Source organism: Notolabrus celidotus, chromosome 10 (genome assembly GCF_009762535.1).
Source record: "Notolabrus celidotus isolate fNotCel1 chromosome 10, fNotCel1.pri, whole genome shotgun sequence".
Lineage (NCBI taxonomy): Eukaryota > Metazoa > Chordata > Actinopteri > Labriformes > Labridae > Notolabrus > Notolabrus celidotus.
This window is the reverse complement of record NC_048281.1, coordinates 32,401,365-32,423,973: the sequence shown is the minus strand read 5'-3', so window position 1 is coordinate 32,423,973 and position 22,609 is coordinate 32,401,365. Positions and strand designations below refer to the sequence as shown.

The 22,609-nt window shown below is 39.4% G+C and overlaps 1 protein-coding gene and 1 long non-coding RNA gene across 3 annotated transcripts; both read left to right on the top strand.

Annotated features, from left to right (window-relative positions):
- Positions 1–5,121: 5,121 nt before the first annotated feature.
- On the top strand, positions 5,122–7,761 carry LOC117819801. Its single transcript, XR_004632628.1, has 3 exons — positions 5,122–5,217; positions 5,371–5,473; positions 7,665–7,761. It is a non-coding gene; the product is annotated as an uncharacterized LOC117819801 (long non-coding RNA).
- Positions 7,762–14,158: 6,397 nt separating this feature from the next.
- Positions 14,159–22,140, top strand: ska3 (spindle and kinetochore associated complex subunit 3). 2 transcript variants are annotated; one of them, XM_034694420.1, is made up of 12 exons: positions 14,159–14,273; positions 14,351–14,517; positions 14,620–14,681; positions 16,759–16,930; positions 17,132–17,579; positions 17,710–17,771; positions 19,989–20,188; positions 20,297–20,503; positions 20,616–20,807; positions 21,202–21,281; positions 21,406–21,533; positions 21,637–22,140. In XM_034694420.1, the coding sequence occupies exons 2-12, from the start codon at positions 14,391–14,393 to the stop codon at positions 21,792–21,794; spliced, it is 1,836 nt and encodes a 611-aa protein (XP_034550311.1). In that variant the 5' UTR covers positions 14,159–14,273; positions 14,351–14,390; the 3' UTR covers positions 21,795–22,140. The 2 variants fall into 2 exon arrangements, with proteins under 2 accessions (XP_034550311.1, XP_034550313.1); XM_034694422.1 differs by lacking the exon at positions 14,159–14,273 and having other exon boundaries at positions 14,280–14,517.
- Positions 22,141–22,609: the final 469 nt, after the last annotated feature.

Below are 22,609 nucleotides of genomic sequence, written 5' to 3'. Positions count from 1 at the left end.
TTGTTTAAATTGTGTTGTGGTCAGTTCAGTTAAGACTATAGACAATAAGAACGAGTAGACAGAGAACTGGACTCTGTGAGTCTGAACTATGTTTCTGTTCAGTTCCCTTGTTGAAGTCTGAGCCTTCACTTTTATGACTGTATGTCTGCAGAGATTATGAGCCTGCTCCACACGTTGATATTCAGCATGTTTAACATTTTGAACACCTCAATACGATCTGTAGATATTCAATACTGTCAGTTAGATACATTGTGTTGTAAAGGAATATTTGATTTGGGGAAAAAAAGCGCATTTGGCAATGATTAATCTATAATTGATCATTAACATTTCCAAGCATCGATCACGGAAAATACTTGGAATTTACATCCCTACTCAGAGTATCATGTTTTTCCCTGTGGGATGAAGGAGGTGGTGGGAAGAGGGAGAGGATGTGAGCCTGGAGAGGAAGGACATGACATCTGAGGCCTTGTTTGGACAAGAACAGCCCTGTTAATAAGGAAAATGTCTGCTCTTTGCGTTTTATTGTTTTTTAAGTTATATTTTTGGGCATTTTCGACAGCCGAGGAGAGACAGGGAATGTGTTGGGAGTAAAACCAGCGACCACAGCGATGAGGACTATAGACTCTGTGTATGGGGCTCACGCTTAAACCGCTATGTCAATACTCATGCAAACAGATGGATGTACTGACAGCTTTCTGTTGTCTGTAAAACGACTCCTTCTGCAACTTAGGTTTCATGTTGCTTTATATAAACATCCTGCTGCATGCTCGCTTGTAGTGAATTTACCTGAATACTTCTTGCTGCACTTTCACATCTTGCAGAAATGTTCCTGGGAGCTGGCAGAAGTTCACATGGGTAAAGTCTGGCCAAAAATTCTAGCTGTTTGCATTCACACATGCAGCCCGTCAGGGAGAGTTTTTACAGGTTTTCAGGACTTTTCTGCACACGTGAACACAGCTTTCGATATCCCCCAGGCTGAAATAAACCTGCTTCATCAGAAGGTAAAAAATAGATTTCTTTGTTCCTTTTCTCTCAGAAAGTACGCTTATTTTGATGTTACACAAGGCATGTCAAGTCCACTGTGAAGGCGACCAAATTAAAGCCAATCCTGTAATATGCTTATGAAACAGCTGTGTGAGGGGACAGCAGGCTGGCTCCCTCATCCAAACACGCACACCGAGCCAAGTTGGTCTGTCACAGCAGCGAGCCATTACAGTGGGGAATTGTGCTTCTTATTCCCACTCTCCCATCCTGTCTCCATTCCACTCGTCCTCCAAGTGTCCTGTAGCAGGATGGAGCTTCACCACACAAGCAGCTCCTTTTCTTCCCATCTTCTCCTCTGTTGATGTTATTTGGAGGATAAATCCATTACTTTCCTGTCTCATGTTTTGTTTTGGTAGCTAACCTTACTGAAAAAAGTGGCTAATGAACTTATTTTTAATATCTCTTCTCTCTTAAACTGCTCACACAACTGTTTCTAATTGTGACCTGAGGGCCGAATAAAGGCTGTGTATGAGGGTTTGTTTCACTGTGGCACTGGGTGTGTTGAGTTACTGACATTAAGCTGATCTTTGGCAGTCAGAAAGTAACAGCTTTGACCTTTTGGGGAGGCAGGGACCAAAACATGGACATAGTCTGCGTGACGTCACCTAATGATTCCTGGAGAGACGTCTTGAAGCCCAATGATGTTGGGCACCATACTGGAAAGCTGACTCAACCTAACCTGATTCACCTAAACATCGCCAAAGAGGTGGAGCTGAGGCGGGCTTTTAGCCTCCTGGCAAACAGCTACAACATACCTGTCTGTCAGTCGAATCAGCCATGCCCCTAACTGTGCAATTTTATGTATTAATCTTTGGCTTGATACAATAAAAATGGCAGCATTGACAAAAAAAAAAGTTACCCCTTGACCTTCTTATCATTTGTATGAATAAAGAAAAAATCTACATACCCAAAGTAATGTTTTGTACAGAAGCCCTAAAAGGACATGATTAAATACATTTATTTTCTCTGTTATTTTGAGATCTCGACTTGTTTTTCTCGTGATAATGGGATGTTTTTGATCTTCCCCCTGTAAGATAAATGTCTCCTTAAAAAGAAGTATTTTTATTCTTTACTGAGGCAAAAATTTCTAAACAATATTTGTGGAAAAAAACCCAAACAAACAAAATAATTAAAGAATCTGACAACAGGAGTTTCCTGTAACCTGAAGTTACTTGGTTAGCATATAAATGTGCTCTTTTATGTTTAGTATGGAAGCCCTAAAAGGTCATGATTAAATACATTTTAATTTATCCGTTTTAATCGTCTTCTTTTTCTTGTTATCTCAAGAAAACAGAGTTTCTAATCTTGAGATGACGAGGAAATTAACTTATCTCAAGAAAACAGAGACAATAAAATGTATTTAATTAATCATGTCCTCTCAGGGCGTCCGTACTTTTGTAGCCGACTGTTAACATGTTTAAATCTGCTGTTTAAAATTGGCATTTTAAAATGGGACTCAATGGGGATTCCTTGGCTTTTGGAGGCAGCCTCAAGTGGACACCTGAGGAACTGCAGTGTTTGCACTTCCGTTTGGCTTCATATTTAAACTTTGTAGGCTGCTGCTTGTAGAGGAACCAAAAGTGAAAATAGGTTGTAGCATTTAAAATGCTGATTGGAGCACCACTGGCCTTGCACCATATCCATGTCCCCTATCCGCTGCGGTCCAGCTCCATGCTCTCTTGTCCGTCTACACCATAGACTGTAAAAAATATGGACGTAGTATCCGTGACGTCACCCATCTGTTTCTGAAGAGCTGTTTTGAGACCAATCGGCTGCGGCAGCCATATTGCTTCTGTCGAGCCACTGTGACGTAAAGAGGCGGGCTTTGAGCCTCCTAGCCAACAGCTGCAGTGTTCCCACAGGCAGCTGAGCCTCTCATTGGAAGACTGGTAATCTCAATATCTTCGAAATTGCCGAATTAGAAAAAAATTCACCCCCCTCACAGTGAGAGGACATCGAGAAATGAGCTATTCAGACTACACTCATCTTTTGTACCAGGCTGTAAACATGTTTATTAATGCTGCAAAGATCGTCTTTTCCCCATTCATGTGTATGTGACTTCCGGTACTTCCGGAGCCAGCCTCAAGTGGATCCTCGATGAACTGCAGCTTTTAACACTTCCGCATTGACTCATATTTTTAGACCGGAGGTTGCCGCTTGGTCTACACCCACCAGAGCAGGACCGTCGTAGTAAGTTCACACATTGACTAGAATAGAAACCTATCAACTCTTTTGTCTGAGACGGACTGGACACGGATCCACTTGAATTTGGCCGTAAGCACGCCCCACATAGAGGGGCTATAGTCCTCGTTGCAGCGGTCACAAGTTCAACTCCCGGCCTCAGCCATATGCTGCATGTTTGACCCCTACTCTCTGCTCCCTGTATTTCCTGTCTCTCTTCAGCTGTCCTATCCATTAAAAGTTGACATGCCAAAAAATATAACTTTGAAAAGCTGACTAATTTTTGATGTCAGTTTGAAGCCCTTGAAAAAACAATCAAAGCCAAAATGATAAAGTGTGACTTAAACAAACTGCAGCCTATATTATTGGCATCCAGTCTGGGCTGAGAGTGAATGCAAACAAACTCAATATATATATACCTGTAGAAAAAATAACAGATCAGTTGTTCCAGAAGTTTTTCATGTAAACTGTGCAACTGATCAAGATACTGATGTGTGCATATAGAACAGGGGTACTTTGTGTTGCTTCCATGTGCACCTGCAGCTTTAATGAGTTGTATATCACACTGTATAATCTCTGTCTGCTCACTAACCCATCCAGAAGCCTGCTGAACAAATGAGTGTTTACAAATCCCATCATTAGAGCAGAACAGAGGCCGGCTAAGACTGTTTTGGCTCACTCCCTTAACTGAAGTGAACACTTGGCCCTGTGGGACCATCCGACTTCCTCTCTTTCCTCTCTTTCCTCAAAATAAACCTCACAGATGTCACAAACTCTTTGTAAAGAAAAACAGTGATGCAAGGTTATCCAAGGTTAACCCACACATACACTGCAGTGTGCTGCGGTCTCTGTCTGACGATTGTTTGGCGACATTTGCAGAAGAGTTTGAGACATGAAAGTAATTGGGTACGCAGTTTTTACTTTTGTCTGACACAGCGAGAGGTATGATGTGTTTTGTGTTGCCTGAAGGAGAGGGAAACAAAACACAACACATCCTGCATAATGTGGAGGAAGTCAACACAGAATTATAAGTGTGGATCTGTCTCTGTGAAAAGGTCACAGCAGTGGCAGCGTGTCAATCACAGGGAAAGAGAATGTTATATATTTTGGATGCTGAACTAGAGAATGGGAAAACACCATAGACTGTATAAATAATGGATGTAGTATCCATGACGTCACATATCTGTTTCTGAAGAGCTGTTTTGAGGCCAGTTGTCAGCGGGAGACATATTGCTGCTGTTGAGCGATTGTGACGTAAAGAGGCTACAGTGTTCCCACCAGTCAATCAAGTCAGCTGTGCCTCTCATTGGAAGACTCATAATCTCAATATCTTTGATATTACCCCGTTATGAAAAAATCCACCTCCATACAGTGTGTGCCGATCAAGAAATGAGCTATCCAGACTACACTTGTCTCTTGTCTTTGTTTACCAGGCTGTAAACATGTTTATTTCAGCTGTAAAGATCGTCTCTTTTGAATGGGTGTGTGTGTGGTTTCTGGTACTTCTGGAGCCAGCCTCAAGTGGATCCTCGAGGTACTGCAGTTTTTAGCACTTCCACATTGGACTCATATTTTGAGACCAGAGGTTGCCGCTTGGAAAAAACAACAATTGCATTAAAACATGGACGCCGTCTCAGTGATGTCACCCACTCGTTTCTTTTTTCACTTGTTTTGTAAATATTTGTAAAATAACTTTTTTAGTTGTGTATATACGTCACAAGATATGCTGTTTTTTACTTCTTTAATTCTAACTGCTAATATTGTTTTAATAATTTCTATTTTATATGCTCTTGTTTGCTTTATACTGTTTTGCATGATCTCCTTTGCTGCTGTAACACTTAAATTCCCCTGCTGTGGGACGAATAAAGGAATATCTTATCTCATCTTATCTTAAAGAAGAGCGATGAATCCCAAAGATGACCACATACCATATTGCAAATGCTGAACTAACTTCTGGATCATGTCAACACAAGCCGAGCATGCAGCCTCCAGGTAAACAACAACAACACACCCCTCATTATATAAATGATCTGCTTTTATATAATCAGAATGGAGGAATTATAAAATAAAGCACCTCCCCCCCTCTTAATTGCAAGTCTTCTGGCCTTTGCTCATCCACTCTACATTTGTCTTTCTCACTTGGAGAACGCCTTTGATCCTGTCCCTGGGGGGAAATCACGGGGGATGCTGCAGGAGTGTGGGGTTACAGGGCCATTACTACGAGCGATCCGGATCCTGTGTTATCAAAGTGAGAGCTGTGCACACTCAGCACAAAATCAGACATGTTCCCGGTGTGTGTTGCCCTCTGTCAGGGTCAACCATTCATTGTAGTCTTCATGGACAGGATCCAAACCTGTGAAGCCTGAAGCATCAAATGATTGTCAGGAAATTCTAATTCTTTGAAAATGGAGTGTTTGTTGGACGTTCTGACAAATTAAAAAAGAAGAAATTAAATAGCAGTGTTCATATATGAGTTTTGATTTGTATCATATTTGATACATCAGGGATTTTGGTGCAATTTTTTTGCTCAAAGTTCCTTCTTTTTTTTTTAAACTAAAACATATAAAAAAAACATTTTTAGCCTATTAAACTTTGAGTGTCCTTCAAATTTTTCCCAAGTAATTTCAAACCTAGAAATTATTTATTTCCATATCGCATGACAACATCATACATATTTTGTAGCAAAAAAAAACTGATTTATTGTATATTTCTTTTCTGAATTGTTCAATTTTTAGTTGAAACCAATGAGCAAAAGACAATTATTTACTAGGGAGACAAGGCAACACTCAACCAGTCATCAATCATCATGATACAGCAGGTTGCAAATATAAAAATACAATATACGTTATAAATATCTCAATGTCTACTCTAAATATACCTCATTATGTCATTTAAACATGTTCTTCAATTATAAAAAGACTGTATGTTGCTTTATGGAATGCATAATGTATGCAATTTAATAAAATTATGACTGACAGATCTGCAAATAAATACCTGCTGTATCAATTTTGACACACATTGTCAAGATGGTTTGACTATAAATTAAGTAATGAAATATTAACCCTCCTGTTATGTTGCGGGTTATTTTGTCCCATTTTAAAGTTCAAAAATCTAAAGAAAAATGTTGAAAGTATTTTTTCAGTGTGAAAATTCTTCTGCTTGGCTTAATTAGCGCAATCAACATGTAGAATAATTTATCAACATCACTTCATAAAAAAATAAAGTAAAATAAAATACAAAATAAAATAAACTAAATTCTAAGTCATGTAGAACTATTGTAATTATATTTAGGGCTTTCCAATGTACATTGAATACATGAATTTTCATTAAAAAAAATGAGTCAACGAGTTATGCTCATTGAACCATGATTAAAAACACAATTGCACTAAATATTGATTTAAATTGTTAGTAATTGAGTTAATAATGAGATTTTAAAAAATGTTTATAGGGAATTTTTTGGGATCTGACACTTTTGAATCATTAAATATGGTCAAATTGACCCAGGAACATTATTGCTGTCCCTAAGAAACAAACATAACAGGAGGGTTAATGTGTTTTACATTGCATCAATCCAGTAACTATTCCTCTTGAAGTTTAAGTAACAATTTGAAAGTTTTTTTCACCCAAACTTTTTCTAGATTTGTAAAAAAAAACTCGAGTGGGTCTCTGATCCACCGCTGACTTTTTTGGATGTCTCAAGTGACGTCCTTCTGGTGCATGAATTACTCACACCTGGTGGATCACCTATGCACTGCATGGATCTGATTGTATACACCAGACAAAATATATCACACTGATGATGTAGAGGTCTCAAAAAATGGATGTATCAAATATGATATGCTTGGTGTTATAGAGCGCAGCAATGGGGGAGATCATTTCATACAGTCCATGGTAACTTTTTGGGAAGGGAAGGGGTCACATTTTCAGTTTTTCATATAATAGTAGTGAAATGATAGATATTGTCATCCTGACATTTGGAGTCTCATTTTAACATCATCACACAGAACACAGTTAGTCAGTGAAGCTGCTTATTGGTTAATTTCATCATGATCGGCTCTGACTGCACAGAGAAGCCAAATTAAACAATCCCTTGCGCTTCACTGACAGCACCGAGCTTTTTTACACCACTCGTTGCGTTTATGCAAATCTGCCCTACACATGCAAACAAGTCTTTGTAAGGAGCATTACGCAAACAAATCACTCGTTCAGCACCAATTTCAAGCCAAAATCACTTCAGCATTAAGTCTAATCCACTGCAACTGGCTCCCTCACACCATAAAGCCTCCTGATGAGTGAACTCTGGGCTGATGAAGCTGTCTGTCTTTATGGCAGCTGTGTTGCCATTTTGCACATTTGGCTTGTATAGAGAGTTTCATGTGGGGTAAAACAAAGGTCATGCACTGATGTTTGATAATCTCTCGGTCCATTTCTCCTCACAGTGGACCGTCTTTGTTGGAGTCTTTCTTAAAGGCAGAAGGACAGATGGAGAGCTCTACACTTTTAGAGACAGATGAGAAAGCTTTGACCCCATGCATGAAGGTAAATACTGGCTGTCTTGGGTCCAAAACTTACACCTATGTGAGTAACTCCACAGAGAACAAGTATTGAGATTAATTTGAGTTGCAGCTTTCTGCCGTTGCTCCTTTTCATAGATAAAAAGACGTTTGCTTCGTTCACCAACAGAGTAGGCAAAAGGGAATTTGCCAACTCAGCTCACAAGGAAAAGACAGTAGAAGGTCACAGCTCTGCTAAATTAAATATTCAGTTTATTTTCGTACCAAAAAGAGAGATGCAGCATGCATCATCCCCCCCACGGGATCCCAATGTTTTTCCGTCAAAATGTTTCTTTTTGGTCTGGAAACTGAATATTTAATCCTGCACAGCTGTGTCGCTGAGTGAGGAGATAAACTGGTTTTGCATTATTTTCCTGAATGGACTTCTAAATTAATTTCTCTTAATTCCCTGCTCAGATGCATTAACAAAGAATGCATAATGACACAACAGCTGCACTTTAGAGTGATTTCTGAATGCTGTAAATGCATTGTTTTGTGTACATGTATGGATGCTGGACTGCTGTGTCACCTCAGACCTCCTGCAGCTGCAGTGACGCCGGGGTGCATGCTTCTGTATAATGACTCGTAAAATAAGAGAGAATTAAAGTTTAATGACCCCCTCAGGGAGGCGAGTCAAACACAAAGACCCGTAATGCACCTCCGCCGACCTTGACACACAACTCCCTCAACACCCATTGTTTAGGTTTGCAGGTCGGTATCAGGCGGTTGTAGAGCGCCGTCAGCCGCCTCTTCAGGTGCTGCTCGAACATGGGACACCTGTGTCACCTTCTTGGTTCAGCAATGACCTGAAACAAGCAGGGGTGAGGGATCTGTCTTTCAAGTTACAGACATAATGCACAAGTCATCATCACATTATGGATAGTTACATTAAATGTATGGTGTATATTTAATCATGTGAAATCTTGCAATGTGAATTTATGTCATTAATTAGTTTCCATTAATAACTCTGAGTCATGAACAGCATTTTATACAAAGGGCCTCTGGACAAGTCATTGAGACTGAGACTGGAACTCACAATGCAGGTTTGTTGTGTTCAATTTTTCTATCTACTAGATTTCTCTTCTCTCTTTTTCTTTGTATCTTTAAACATTTTGTGTCCCCTTGCATCTCGTTGTGGAACTTTTACATCTCCCAATTGTTGTTTTTGAGTCTCTTTGTGGTTGTTTTTCTGCCTTTTTTTAATCCCCTTGTTGCGTTTTGTGTCCCTGTGCTCATGTTGAATCTCTTTGTAATTCTTTGGCATCCAATTTGTCATTTCTTGTTTCTTTTTAGTCCTGTGTTGTGTGTTTGCATCCTGTATACTTCCTCTCTCACTAGCAGATTTAATCATATTATCAGCTCACTGTTGACTGTAAATGTAGTAAAATGTAAATTAGTCGATGTTTGTAAATAAATAAATAAAGATTTGGGTTAGTTTGGAGGATTTAAGGGACATTGCTTCCCAATATCATGAGGCTTCACTTGTTACTTCTAAAAAGCATCATAACGAGGGCTTCAGGAGATATTTTCAAAAGGTTCAAACTCTCAGAGAGAGAGAGATGTTTAATTATGAGGAACTGGAAACTGCCAAACATCATGTGCCAAACGTCGACTGTATAATAATATAATAATAAAAATAGTGTGCCAAATCTAACAGACTTTAATCCCACTTCCTACTGTTAACACTCCATGAACTTTTTTTTTTTTTTTTTTTTTTTTGTTGTTTTTTTATTAAACCTTTTTAATCTGTTGAAAAATAAAAGATAAGCACATAGAATTTTGCAAATACTGGAAATGTACAAGTTAAACTGACGGTTGTACTAAGCTAATTAAGGTACTATTATCATTATCATTATCCATCCATGCATTATCTTGACCGCTTATCCCGTTAGGGGTCACGGGGGGGGTGGAGCCTATCCCAGCTGGCTTCGGGCGGAAGGCAGGGTACACCCTGGACAGGTCGCCAACCTATCACAGGGCTAACACAGAGAGACAGACAACCATTCACGCACACACTCACACCTACGGGCAATTTAGAGAGACCATATTATTGGTGTATTTATTTGGAATATGTAAAAATAAATAATAATAATAATAATACATTATATTTTGGGTGCCTTTCAGATCACCCAAGGTTACCTTACAGATCATAAAAGCATACATCATTAAAACATCATAAAAACAAACAAACAAACAAACAAAAAGTAATAAATAAAAACTAAAAACTAGTGAGGTGCAGAGAGTCCAGTTTAGAGTGAATATGCCAGTAAAAAAAACATACAAGTACAAAGAAGAAATAACAAAAAACAAAATTAATCATTTCCATCAGCAAGCACTGAAACATTTCAATTTGTACGAAAAGGAGTAGGATATCTTAAAGGTGACATATCACGCTTTTTTCATCAATATATATTGGTCTAAGAGGTCCCCAAAACATGTCTTTAAAGTTTATGCTCAAAAAAACACTTTGAAATCAGATTTTGGTCTGCCTGAAAAACCCTCTTCTTCAGTCCTCCTCAGAACACTCTGTTTTCTCTCTGACCACGCCCCCTCAGGAAGTGGATGTGCCTCGGCTCTCCAGCACGTTGATCTAATGTTTACATGTTGGCTGAATATACACGGCTGCTCAGAGATCACGTTACTTCAACCCTCTGAATCTGATCCAGAATCTGATCCTGACGGAGAGGCGCCTGTAGCAGGACCTTTCTGAACCATTGGTCACAGATTTAGTGTTTCTTGTTGTTTTATTTGTCAGTATGTCGACGTGTGTCTTGGTACACAGCTACAGCTATGAACATGTAGCTATGTAGCTATGCTAACTAGCGCTAGCACTTATCCATGATAAATAAAAATCATCCACTATATCTTCAAATCTGCAGACGTGGGGAGTCAAACCGACCTTTGTGTTTATTAAGACAGCCTACAACTAGCATGCCTCCCTCCTAAGCTCCTTGTTTGCACACATGTGTGCAGGTAATGAAAAACGGAGGAGGGATTCAGTATTATTTTATACAGTCTATGGGCTGAACAAGGTCCGAGCTCTGACTCCGTGACAGACCGGATATTGTTGTTACGTAACAAAAACATGGAAGTGTGAAACGGCTCGTTTCACACACATTTACAGAAAGGTGGAGAAATCAGAACAGGGGCAGAATGGATTTTTTTCATTCTCGGGGGTTTGTAGACATGCCAGGGACACATATTTCAGGTGGAGAACCATTAAAAAGTCCATTTTGCATGATATGTCACCTTTAAATGTATCTAATCCTACCCCTTTATATGGCTACTTATTTTAGAAATCAATAATACTCCACCAAGTATTGATATGGGTATGATTACTGATTTTAAAATGATCATATTTTTTCTGTTACACTCACAGCACGAGATGTTTCCATACTTAACGGTTAACTGTAGCCTTTGTCAAGTTAAGCTAACTTGGCCATTACTGACTTTAAAGGCCCTGTGAGGAGTTTTGAACCGGCTGAGAAACTCCTCACAGGGCCTTTAAAGTCAGTAATGGCCAAGTTAGCTTAACTTGAAAATGATACCGATGCCTCTTTATGACCCTCAATAGCCAACAAGACCATCAGCAACAACACTGACACCTTCTCTGTTGTCATTTTAAATGCCTGTGGAGTAGGTGTCAGACCAGATGATGGACATCTCACTTCAGAAACAGCCTTTATTTGACTGTTTTCATGGAACATAATCACACTGCCTGATAAAGTTGACTGTTAAAAGACAACAGGATGAGGTTTTTGTTAACAACACTACTTTTGCATGTTTAGGACAAGATATAAGAGGTATCACTTTGTCCACAAGGGGGCGCCAGAATTGACACAAAACAAAAGTTCCCCACAGCAGCTTTAAAGGAACATTTACACTGATGGAGATTAAAATAAGCTGAGCAGGATTTGGTGAATCATCTAATCCCTGCTGTTTCTGTCTCTTTTCTTTTTCTTACCGTAAACAAATTAAGTATGAAAAATAAACAAGATGTGTTTGAATATTTAATAAATACAGCTATAAGAGGTAATGAATGGTGAGTGGGTTGTTCTGGCAGACTGGTGCACACATACGGTGAGCAGGACTCTGACTAGCTAACAGCAGTTCCCATTCATTAGCTTAAAGAGTGAAACAGCATAAATAAATAAATAAACAAAAATAGGGCATGAGCCGGTTAATGCTAGCCTAAGAGAAGCACACAGATGTTCCTGTCATGCATCTGGACACGTATTTACATTTACATAACACGCTTAGCATGATGAGTCCAGTCACAGTCACGCACCAGTTTGTGAGACCCGGCTTGGGTTGTGTTATTCCACCACGAGGTCAGCTCCGCCTTAAAAGCCCCAGGAAGTGTTCTAAAAAGCACAGAGTCTGGTTCTGTGGGTAACTTTGATGCTTTCCTGAGAAGAAAAGTGTAATCTGCAGCGTTGGGAGTGGAGTTTTCCTCTCACACTTGATGCTCAAAACAAAGTAACATGGCATCAATTTTTAATGCTAACAAAATTCTTGCATCAGGAGGATGAATAAAAGATTCAGCTGTTCTTAATTTTCTGAGGCGAATTCTGGGAATGAGAATGAAAACCTGTCTTATATATCAGCAGTACTGTCAGCAGAGGTCTGTCACAGATATCTGCACATCATTAGAACACTTTTCAAAGAACATATTGTGCAGAAAACAAAGCTTGGAGGGTTCAGAAATGGCTCCATCACATTTTTGTTTATGGGTCCGTTCTGCTGTTTCATTTCTTAGACAAACTAACCAACTTTATAGTTTATTTTTAAATTAAGACACAATTTTGACTCCTGAAAAAGATTTTCAATAATCCCAGTTTGTTATCCCTTTGTCCCATCACCTGCTCACTGCACAGTTCATATTTGCCAAAGTAACAATCATTCATTTTACATTGCAAGAATTTTGAATAATTGTTTGAAAATAAAAAGCTTCAAAATCCTGCAGTGGAATCAAAAATATTAACATTTTTAATCCTCATTATCACTTTTCTTTCCAGAACCTTTAATCTGAAGAATGCAAGCCAGCCAGCAGCCCGCTCTTTGACTGCAGTTTCAAGCAAAGCGTGCAGCAAATCTAAATCTGAGCAGAGGTCAGTGTTCCTGACCTTTAGGACTGACAACAGCGCCCTCTGGCAGTGCCTCTTTGTTTAACCTCTGACTGTTTCTTTGTTATTGTGTTAGCAAAATAGATAAATAAATAAACCTTAGTTTAGTGTTTACTGATTTGCTGAGTCAACACAATTAAAACTGAATTAATTTAAATATAAATCATGTTTACAAATAGAGAGTGAGCCCATTTTTCTAATGAATAACAATAGGGTCCGTTCAAATCACAAACTTTACAAACACAATTCTAATAACTAACACAGAGGTTTTAATTTTCAGAAACATGTAGGAATAGGTTTTATAGATGACGTGGATGTCCCTTACGATGAGATAAGATAAGAAAAAACTTTAATCACTCAGAATGGATAAATATACTTTATTTACAGCTGCAGTGAAACAACAGCACATCACAGCACACACAGGGAACATATGATCAATCAGTTCAAGACACTGATAATAAATACTGTGCTCAAGTTATTGGACAGATAATTCCACATGTATTAGTCAAGTCAAATCAACTTTATTTATATAGCACATTTAAAAGCAACCCATGTTGACCAAAGTGATTAACAAGGTATTAAGGAAAAGAAGACAACAATAAAAAACACATTATATTTATATAGAATAGTAAAATCAAGTAAAATCTGTTGGGATATTAATGTTCTCACCTCGAGGAGAAGTCCAAAGAGAAAAGATGGCTCTTCAATAATTATTTAAAATATTCAGTAGTATTTAAAAAGTGCAATTACTGCTCATATGTGGGGTTTTTTTACATGCAGTTAATTCGTTAATCATCCACAAAACATTATTAAACTGTTTATTCATACAATTCTCTTCAAAAAGAATAAAAAAATAAAAACATAACATTTTCTGAGAATAAAGAAAAAACATGAGTCAAGATTGGGGACGTACACAAAGAGTTTGCGTCCTAAGTGTAATTCAAAGTACTAGAAGGAGACGAAACATCTAGTTAATTGCTGATAGAAACAAGTTTACATCTTATGATATCATTTATTTAGTTATTTATTTATTTATTGTTATTAGTAATTGATTTATTTCTATAATTCATTTACTTTTTAAAAACATATATTAATATTTTGTATTATCATTTGTTTCTATTATATGTATATAAATATATATATTACTTAGTTGCTTCATTTTTTTTTTTTTATTTAGTTATTTGTTTTTATATTTTCATTATGTAGAATGAAGTATAAACTGTGATGTTACCCTCCGGTACAGTCGTTGGCAGTATGCAGTAATTTTGTTTGCGATCCGCCTTTAAAATGAGAGTAGAAGAAGAAGAAGCAGCATCCGGTTTAATCCGGAAGAGGCGCCAAAATCAAAAAGTTTCCCAGAGGATAAAAGGTAAACAAACCGCCTGTGAGGAGTTTGGATCATAGAGAGTTATTTTAAATGTACATTTAACACCTTTTTATTTACAGTCTATGGTTCAAACTCACAACTCAGACTATTTAACCGAAGATGGATCCAACGGCTCGATTCTTCTCCAAGCTGAGGAAACTGTCTGTGACTTTAGAGACTGAGACAGAGAAGCTGAAGACAGACTTTGAAAACAGAAACAACAACGAAGATGATGATGATGACAGTGGTGAGTGAGACAACGACGACTTAAGACTTTCTGACACTTTACAGCTTTTATAAACATTTAAATGCTCTCCATGTATTAATACGACTGTGTGTTTATTTACAGAAACTACAGCGAGAGCGATGAGAGCGTATCATGAGATGAACTGTGATGTTGGTAACATGAAGGTACGGGATAAAACCATAGACTGTATATAAAAGGATGAAACATGTAAATAATCAGCTGATCAGAATTTATCAGATCATTTTGTATCTCTGTCATGTGTCCGAATAATCACGGATTTTTAAATGGGATTTGGTATGACAAAGAATCAAATAATTTAATGTGAAAATAATTTTTTAGCTGCAAATATATTACATTAAATACTCAATAAAATTTTAAAGAATTAATACTTTCTCATAAAGTATTTCTAAAGAGTTTTTACAAGGTTATTTTTAGGGATGGGCATTTCAAGCAAAAATACTATTAGATTAAAGCATTTGATTTGATTTGATTTGATGACTTTATTTCGAACATGTAAAAGTAAAAAAAATACAATTAAAAAAAAAAGCAGAAAAGAAGAAAGAGTTATACAAACATAAAATAAAAAGAAACAGTTTTACAAAAGAAACAAAATCAATATTAGCAAGCAGTGAAACAATTTACTCTACATGTATGAAAAGGAGTAGGAAGAAGTTTAAAACTTATCTAATCCTACCCCTCTATTCACTGTTTTCTGCCATTATATGAGTGCAGTCCCACATGTCAAATCTTCATCTATTATCTTCATATTTATGCTAACAAACAAAAGTAAACCCCTCGTGATTATATACACTTGTCTTCCTCCTTGTACCTTATTAAAATCATTTCTTTGTACTTCTTCTTGAATTGAATTATGTTCAGACATTGCTTTAGTTCCATACTGAGACTGTTCCATAGTTTAACACCACAGACTGAAATACAAAAGCTTTTCCTTGAGCATTTCTCAATTGTTAAAACACTAAACCGTATTGAACCCATGTATTGAATCAGTCACGCCTTTGGCAAAACCATAAGCACTTTTCACCTGTTAGACACAACTTCCAAACATATTCCCACTCACTAAAACACATGTTGCACTGTGATGCACTTGTGTTGCATAATGGTAAGCACAGGTAGCAAAAGTGAAACACATTTGAAGCACAACCACTCAAAATTGATCACACTTTAAAGATGTGAGGAAACCAATATAAGCCTGGATCCGGCACACCAGGGGGGTTTTCCCCTTGTTGCCTGGCCAGGGAGAATGTAGCCTGTGATGTGGATGAAGTCCTGTGGCCTGACCCAGTATGTAGACCTGATGCTGTGGCTGAATGATTGTAGATACTGTAAACACTTCAGTTTGAGTTTGTAGATTACACTGTAATAAGCTTCTCATTTACAATAAACATTATGTCTAAAGCTTCATAATAATAATAATAATTGTATTTGTTTATTTCATGTCCTGAGCTTTGTGTTTTCAGTGTTTTGATGTAGGGTGTAATGACTGCTGAGTATTGTTTTGATTCTGATTGACCTGGGGTATGATCTGACAACATTGTTTGGTTTTGCAGGAAGAGTCAGAGGTTTGGTGAATGTAGTTTGAAAATTGGGTTTTGTGCTTATAGTGTTTAGAAAAGCATGTAGGATGCCAAGAAATGTGTTTTAGCAATTGAGAAATACTGTAATCACTGCTAACTATTCGCCGATTATTCAAAGAGTTTACCAAATTACCTGAGATGGCTCTTATGGTGTCTTATGTTATTTGGAATGTCATTGTGGATGTTTTTTGTTGTTTAGTGGCATTAAGCAAACTGCTTTCAGATTCCCTGAAACCACTGTCAGGCTGTTTTACCTCATTACATCAAGACAGAATCAGATCCAGTCCCATCTTCCAGACAGCACTCAGTCTGATCTCATCTTAATCCACCATGAGCAGAGCACTTTGCAGCATTTAGCAAGTTACAGTGGCAAGGACAAACTTCCTTTAACAGGCAGAAACCTCCAGCAGGACCAGACTCATGTTAGACACACATCTGCTGAGACCTACCGTGTTGGAGAGAGGGATAGAGGGAGAAAGATGATAGTGATGTGACGATTAATCAGATATTCCAAAATCACAACTCATCCCTCTTCATGATATTCTGTACTAACGTGTCAGTTCTGTCTTTAAATGCTTCATGAGTCAGTTGGCCTGATAACTTTTAATAGCAGTGTGCCGAGCTGATCCTCTCTGTCCTCTCACAGGGACAGATCCAGGAACATTTGGCTCAGCAGAAAGCCCGAGAGAGTGAAGTGAGCAGCTTCATTAAGTCCTGTAGAGTGATGAAGCAGAGGGTCACACAGGACATCCAGACACTGAGGGGACACTGGGAAAAATATGGCTACCAAGCTCCACAAGACACCCAGAAACAAACCAGTAAGTAATGACTGCAGCTGGAAGACAAAATAGAAGTGTTTGTAGAAGTAATTATGTCTACACATTTCGTGTATGAAATGCGCTATACAAATAAAGCTGCCTTGCCTTGCCTTGCCTTGCCTACAAAGGTTATGGACAGTTAGTTCATCTATGGTTCTTTGATTCAATGACTCATTTTCCACTCTGCATTCTCCTCCACAGAGGCTAAAAGTCAGGGCTCAGAAGCCGAAGATGAAGCAGCAGACGAGGATGAAGCTAACGCAGCAGAAGAAGAGGGAAGCCAGGAGGAGGCGAGAGGCGATGACTCCACGTCGCCTTCAAACCCAGGTCCTCCGCCTTTCACCGATGTGATGCGAACCCCTCAGCTCTCTGACTTTGGCCTGTCTGAGATGCAACTAAAAAGAGCTCTGGCGGGGGCGGCGTGGTGCGCTGAAGTGCCCCCGATGCCAGAAATGAGTCTCCCTCACCCTGCACTCAGCTCCCCAGCGCCCCCACCCATGCCCTTGACTCCAAAATGTGCCCTGCGGATGGATGATGATGAGCTTCAGACGCCACAAATGCATGACTTTGGGATCTCCGAGCACACCATGTGTCTGAACAACGACTTCACTATGGATCTCTTCCGGAAGAACGTTCCAAAGCCCCAAAGGTAGAGAGATAATGAGTCTAACGAGATGTATTCAGTGTTGACCTTTTATTGGCCTTTACTGACACGGTGCAGGATCTGCAGCACTCAGATGGTTTAGTCAGTGCTTTATGAATGTCCTCTTCTTTAACAGAGCATCACAGGACATGCCTGCACCTCCAGGTAACTCTCTGATGGAGAGTTTGCAGACTCAAGGTATGACACTTACACATCTTCCTCCTTCTGAACCTCCATAGCTTCACTTTTAAATATAACTGAGCTCTCACTGTTATCCTATTGATGTGGTGGATCTAAGATTGTTAAACCAGTAAGAAGTCCCTGCATGTTTCCTGTCACTCTACTGGATCTCCTCCTTCTCTTTGTTGGGTTCAATGTTTTACTGAACTTAAAGTCTTTTGGGAGCTTTTCTGAAAACCTCTAAAACTCAGGCGAGGTACTTTTTAAACACATAACACTGACAAATATTACTGTTCTTTATTCAAATGGAAAAAAGCCACATTTCTTTAATTGCTTAACAGAAATAAATCTGATAAACATGATTCAAAAGGGTTAATTGTTCAAGTATCAGAAGCAGTCACTGACCTTCCAAAATGTAGTATTTGCACAAGAACAAAATACTAGGGATTAGATAAAAACACCTGTCCCCTGAAAACTCTAATAGACTCCCTACTGGCTTTTAATCCTGAACAAAAGCGTCTAATTTCGAGCATCTACAGCCTTACTAATTCTACCATTAACAGCCCAGGACCCTACCCCAGGGATCCTTGGGAGCAGGAGCTGGGAACCTTGTTTCCTGATGTTTATTGGCAACAAGTTTTACGTTTGGTTCTCTCCTCCTCAATCTGTGCAAAGCAAGGCCTCCTGTGCACAAAGCTCACTACACTAATTTGAGACTATCTTGGATTTAACCCAATGTAACTGACTCATGTAAAATCAATCAATCAATCTTTATTTGTATAGCGCCAAATCACAACAAACGTTATCTCAAGACGCTTTTACAAACATAGGAGGTCTAGACCACTCTATGTCCAATTATGAACAGAGACCCAACTTCAAGACAGGGTAAGACTCAGTCTGACCCCACCTTAATCCATCATGAGCATTGCACATTGCAGTATTTAGCAAGTTACAGTGGTGAGGAAAAACTTCCTTTTAACAGGCAGAAACCTCAGGCAGAACCAGACTCATGTTAGACAGCCATCATGCCTCGACCGAGTTGGGTCTGGAAAGAGGGATAGAGGGGAGTAAGAGAGAGAAGTGATAGTGATGAGACGAGTCGTAGTAGCTGTTGCCGCTGGAGTCCAGCACGTCCGTATCAGCTGGAGTCCAGATCGTCCGCAGCAGGAGGACGTCTACGGCAGCTCAGAGGAATCTACGAGACAAGGGAGCTCAGGGACTCCAGAAAGGTCTATGGTTAGTAACTTTAATGGGGACAGGCAGAGTTAAAGTAAGTGATGAGGGGGTTGGGGGGAAGGGGGTGAGCTAGGAGGAGCAAACAATCCCTAGTCGACCATTCTCATATGTTCTAGTTCTGTCCCAGGCTTTCCACATTCTGGTCTGAAATATTCAAAACGCTTAGCACAGAATATAATATAACTATCACTCCTGAACCCTTCTTGGCCTTGTTTGGCCCCTGCAGCCTGTTACCTCTAAAGTCATACAGACTGTCCTTTCCTTTACCACCCTCTTGGCCGGGCGACTTATACTCCTCAAATGGAAACACCCGCAACCTGCATCTTATAACAGAGGGGTGAAAGAGTTGTTACTGTCTATTAGACTTGAGAAGCTCAGGTTTTCCCTCTATGGTTCCTTAAATTTGGAGTCCTCTCTTAAATCAGATTGAATCTTTAACTCCCCTGCCTGATTGTGGTGACAGAGGCCCCCACTTCCCCCCCTCTTTATTGAATTATTTTCTTTCTTCTAATTTTTTATTTTTTTAACATTTGGTTCTGTTTCACTTACTTTCCTTATTTGTGTAATTGTTGTATGTAGTCTGTATTGGTTACACAATATTTTTAGAAGTACAAGTGGGTTGGGTCTGTGAGAGGGAAAAAAGAGGGGGAAAAATGGGAAGAATGGAAGTCCTCTGTACCACACTGTACTGTTGCTTCACTACCTGTGAAACTGCTTCCAATGAATACAGTTATCAAAAAGAAAAAACACCTGATGAAGATACTCTAAGATGATTTCAGCAACTTAAACCTTTAAAATACTGAGGAAATGAACAGGAATGCCACTGTCTTCTATACAAAACATAAAAATGCAAGCAAGAGAAATGAAACAACCTGCTTTGTGATAACTAACAGCAACTAACAGCTTATGTCTGTGAAGCTGCAACAACCGAATTTCCCCACAGGGATCAACAAAGTAATATCTTATCTTATCTTAAATTTTCTTCCTTTTTCTCTTTAGCAAATAAGCTGGAGTCCCCAGAGGCGCCCGTATTTTGCACCCCAGGGTTCAAGATTAAGAAGACAAACAGTCACTGCACCCCTCAGGCTCCAGGCAGTGATGATCCAGGGTCCCCTACTCTGCCTGAAAACCTGTCCACCACCCCTGAGGTCCCTGCCTTTCAAACCCCGTATGTGAACAGACTGGTCAGCTCTAAAAAGGTAAATAAATAAAAACATAGTTTCATATTTTTTGTGGTTTTGGTGAACAGAAATGTGAAGGGGAAATATCTCAGCTTGCTCATTCTGCAAATGTTGTTGTCCACTCAGAGAGCATGGCAGGATGAGCCCATCAAAATGCAAACTGATGATGACAGCCACAGCTTTGAACTCCAAACAACCCCTCCTAACGGAACAACCGGCTCCAAACGCACCTGGGAATACAATGTACCGGATATATCCATCACGGGTGCGGAGGACAAGCAGATGCCAGAGATGCCAAACCTGGAGTCCCTGCTCGGAAATACTTTACAAAGTGTACGACTAAAACAAAATGTTCAATCCTTAAACACCACTGTAGAAAAACAGTCATCATTAGATACTTCATTTGCATACACACTCTGTTTATTAATGTTTCTTTAACCTGCAGAGAAGTGCAAAAATGCAGAAGAAGACCAGTGAGTATAAAGAGACGACCAAGGAGCCCACTGTAAAGAGTCTGGAGCTGGATGGACACAGCCAGGAGTTCAGCCTTAGGACCCCTAACGCCAGGATGGACTACGAGGACCCCAGCACCCCGGAGATGCCTGACCTCAGCTCTGTCACACAGGACATCTGTAAAGTGAGTGGATGAAACCTCAAGCAGGGTTAAGTGGATTCATTTCAGACATGATCCTCTCTTTTTTCTTAATTACAAAGAAAACAACATGAATGGACTCTGGGTGGATCATCCAGAACCACAAAACAAGGCAAATTGACATGTTCATGCTGTTCTATTCTTATCTGCTTTTAACATTAATAATTTCTTGGTGTGGACTTACTCTAATGGTTAAGTTGCGCGCCCATTAAGCAGGTGGCCAGGGTTCGAAACCAGCCTGCAGCCCATTTCCCACGTGTCATTCCCCCCACTCTCTCCCAGTAACCTACGCTGTCCTCTCCTCTATGAATAAAAAAAAAAGGTGTAAAAGCTTCAAAAAATCTAACTTTAAACATGAATAATTTATTTTATTTTGTAGCTTTTGTCCGAGGCTCAGAAGAAGAAGACTGCCGTGGCCGTTGTGAACCCAAATATCAGACCAGAGAAAGACAGAAACAGGTAACTCCCAAAACCAGGTGCCACCAATGTGACATTGATGCAAAGTCAACACATATGTTGTGGTTTAAAAATGTTAGTTTCTTTTTAATAAGATTTAAACTTCAACACATGTTCCTCTGTCCAGTCCTCTTTCTACAGCGAGGAGTCTACCTCTGGTGTCAGAGAGCGAGTTCCAGAGTCTACCCAGCTACCTGAAGCAGATGACTCTCAGCAGCTTAAACCAGGCTGTTCACAGCATCAACAGATACTCAGGTCTGTGCTTCAACCGGCTTCAACACACTGAAGACCAAAGTAATTCAAGTTTTTCGACCTCTCATGCCTCTAACCATTCACTGTTCTGTGGCGCCCTCTGCAGGAGAACAGGCAGAGTTTCAGATGGAGGAGCTGAGGAGGATTACTAATGTTGGACCCCGGACCCCCGTGTACATCCTCTGTCTGACGGAGCTCAAGAGGCTGAAGCATGTGGGAGGAGCCAGAAACACCTCTGTGTACACTCTGAGCATGCACAACTAAAGGCTGCATCACTCTCATCCAGATGAAACCTGTCACAGAGATGACGGCCCCCTGCTGTGTCTCGTGCTTTCATATATGTACTTTGCAAAAAAGAGACAACACTTAATAAGATGAATCCTGACGTGTTATCTTGACACTATAAAGTAAGATTGGTAAAAATGAATTGATGTTAAATACCTACACTGTAAATGTTACTGAAGCATGGCTCGTTAGTGCACTTCTGTGGCTTTGTTGTAGTTTTAAACTGTCTTGTATATAATAAAAGATTACACAGTTCTGCTCAGAATATTAATAAACTTGAGATTTTCAACTTTAAAAATAAAGTTTGACTAATGATGGACAAGGAGAAGTGCAAAGTGTTAGTTTATATTCTGAAATCCATTCTACACTACTAATAATTTAATTTCGTAGACCACTCTATGTCAAATTATGAACAGAGACCCAACTTCAAGGACTCAGTCTAACCCTACCTTAATCCACCACGAGCATTTCACCTAGCTGTATTTAGCTAGTTACAGCAGTGAGGAAAAACCTCCTTTTAACAGGCAGAAACCTTGAGCAGAAGCAGACTCATGCTAGACAGCCATCTGCCTCGACCAGGTTGGGTCTAGAAAGAGGGATAGAGGAGAATAAGAGAGAGAGAGCGGTGATAGTGATGAGATGAGTAGTAGAAGCCGCTGGAGCAGTTCAGAGGAACCTACAAGACAAGGGAGCTCAGGGACTCCAGAAAGGTCTATGGTTAGTAACTTTAATGGGACAGGGAGAGTTAAAGTAAGTGATGGGGGGTTGGGTGGAAGGGGGTGAGATAGGATCCC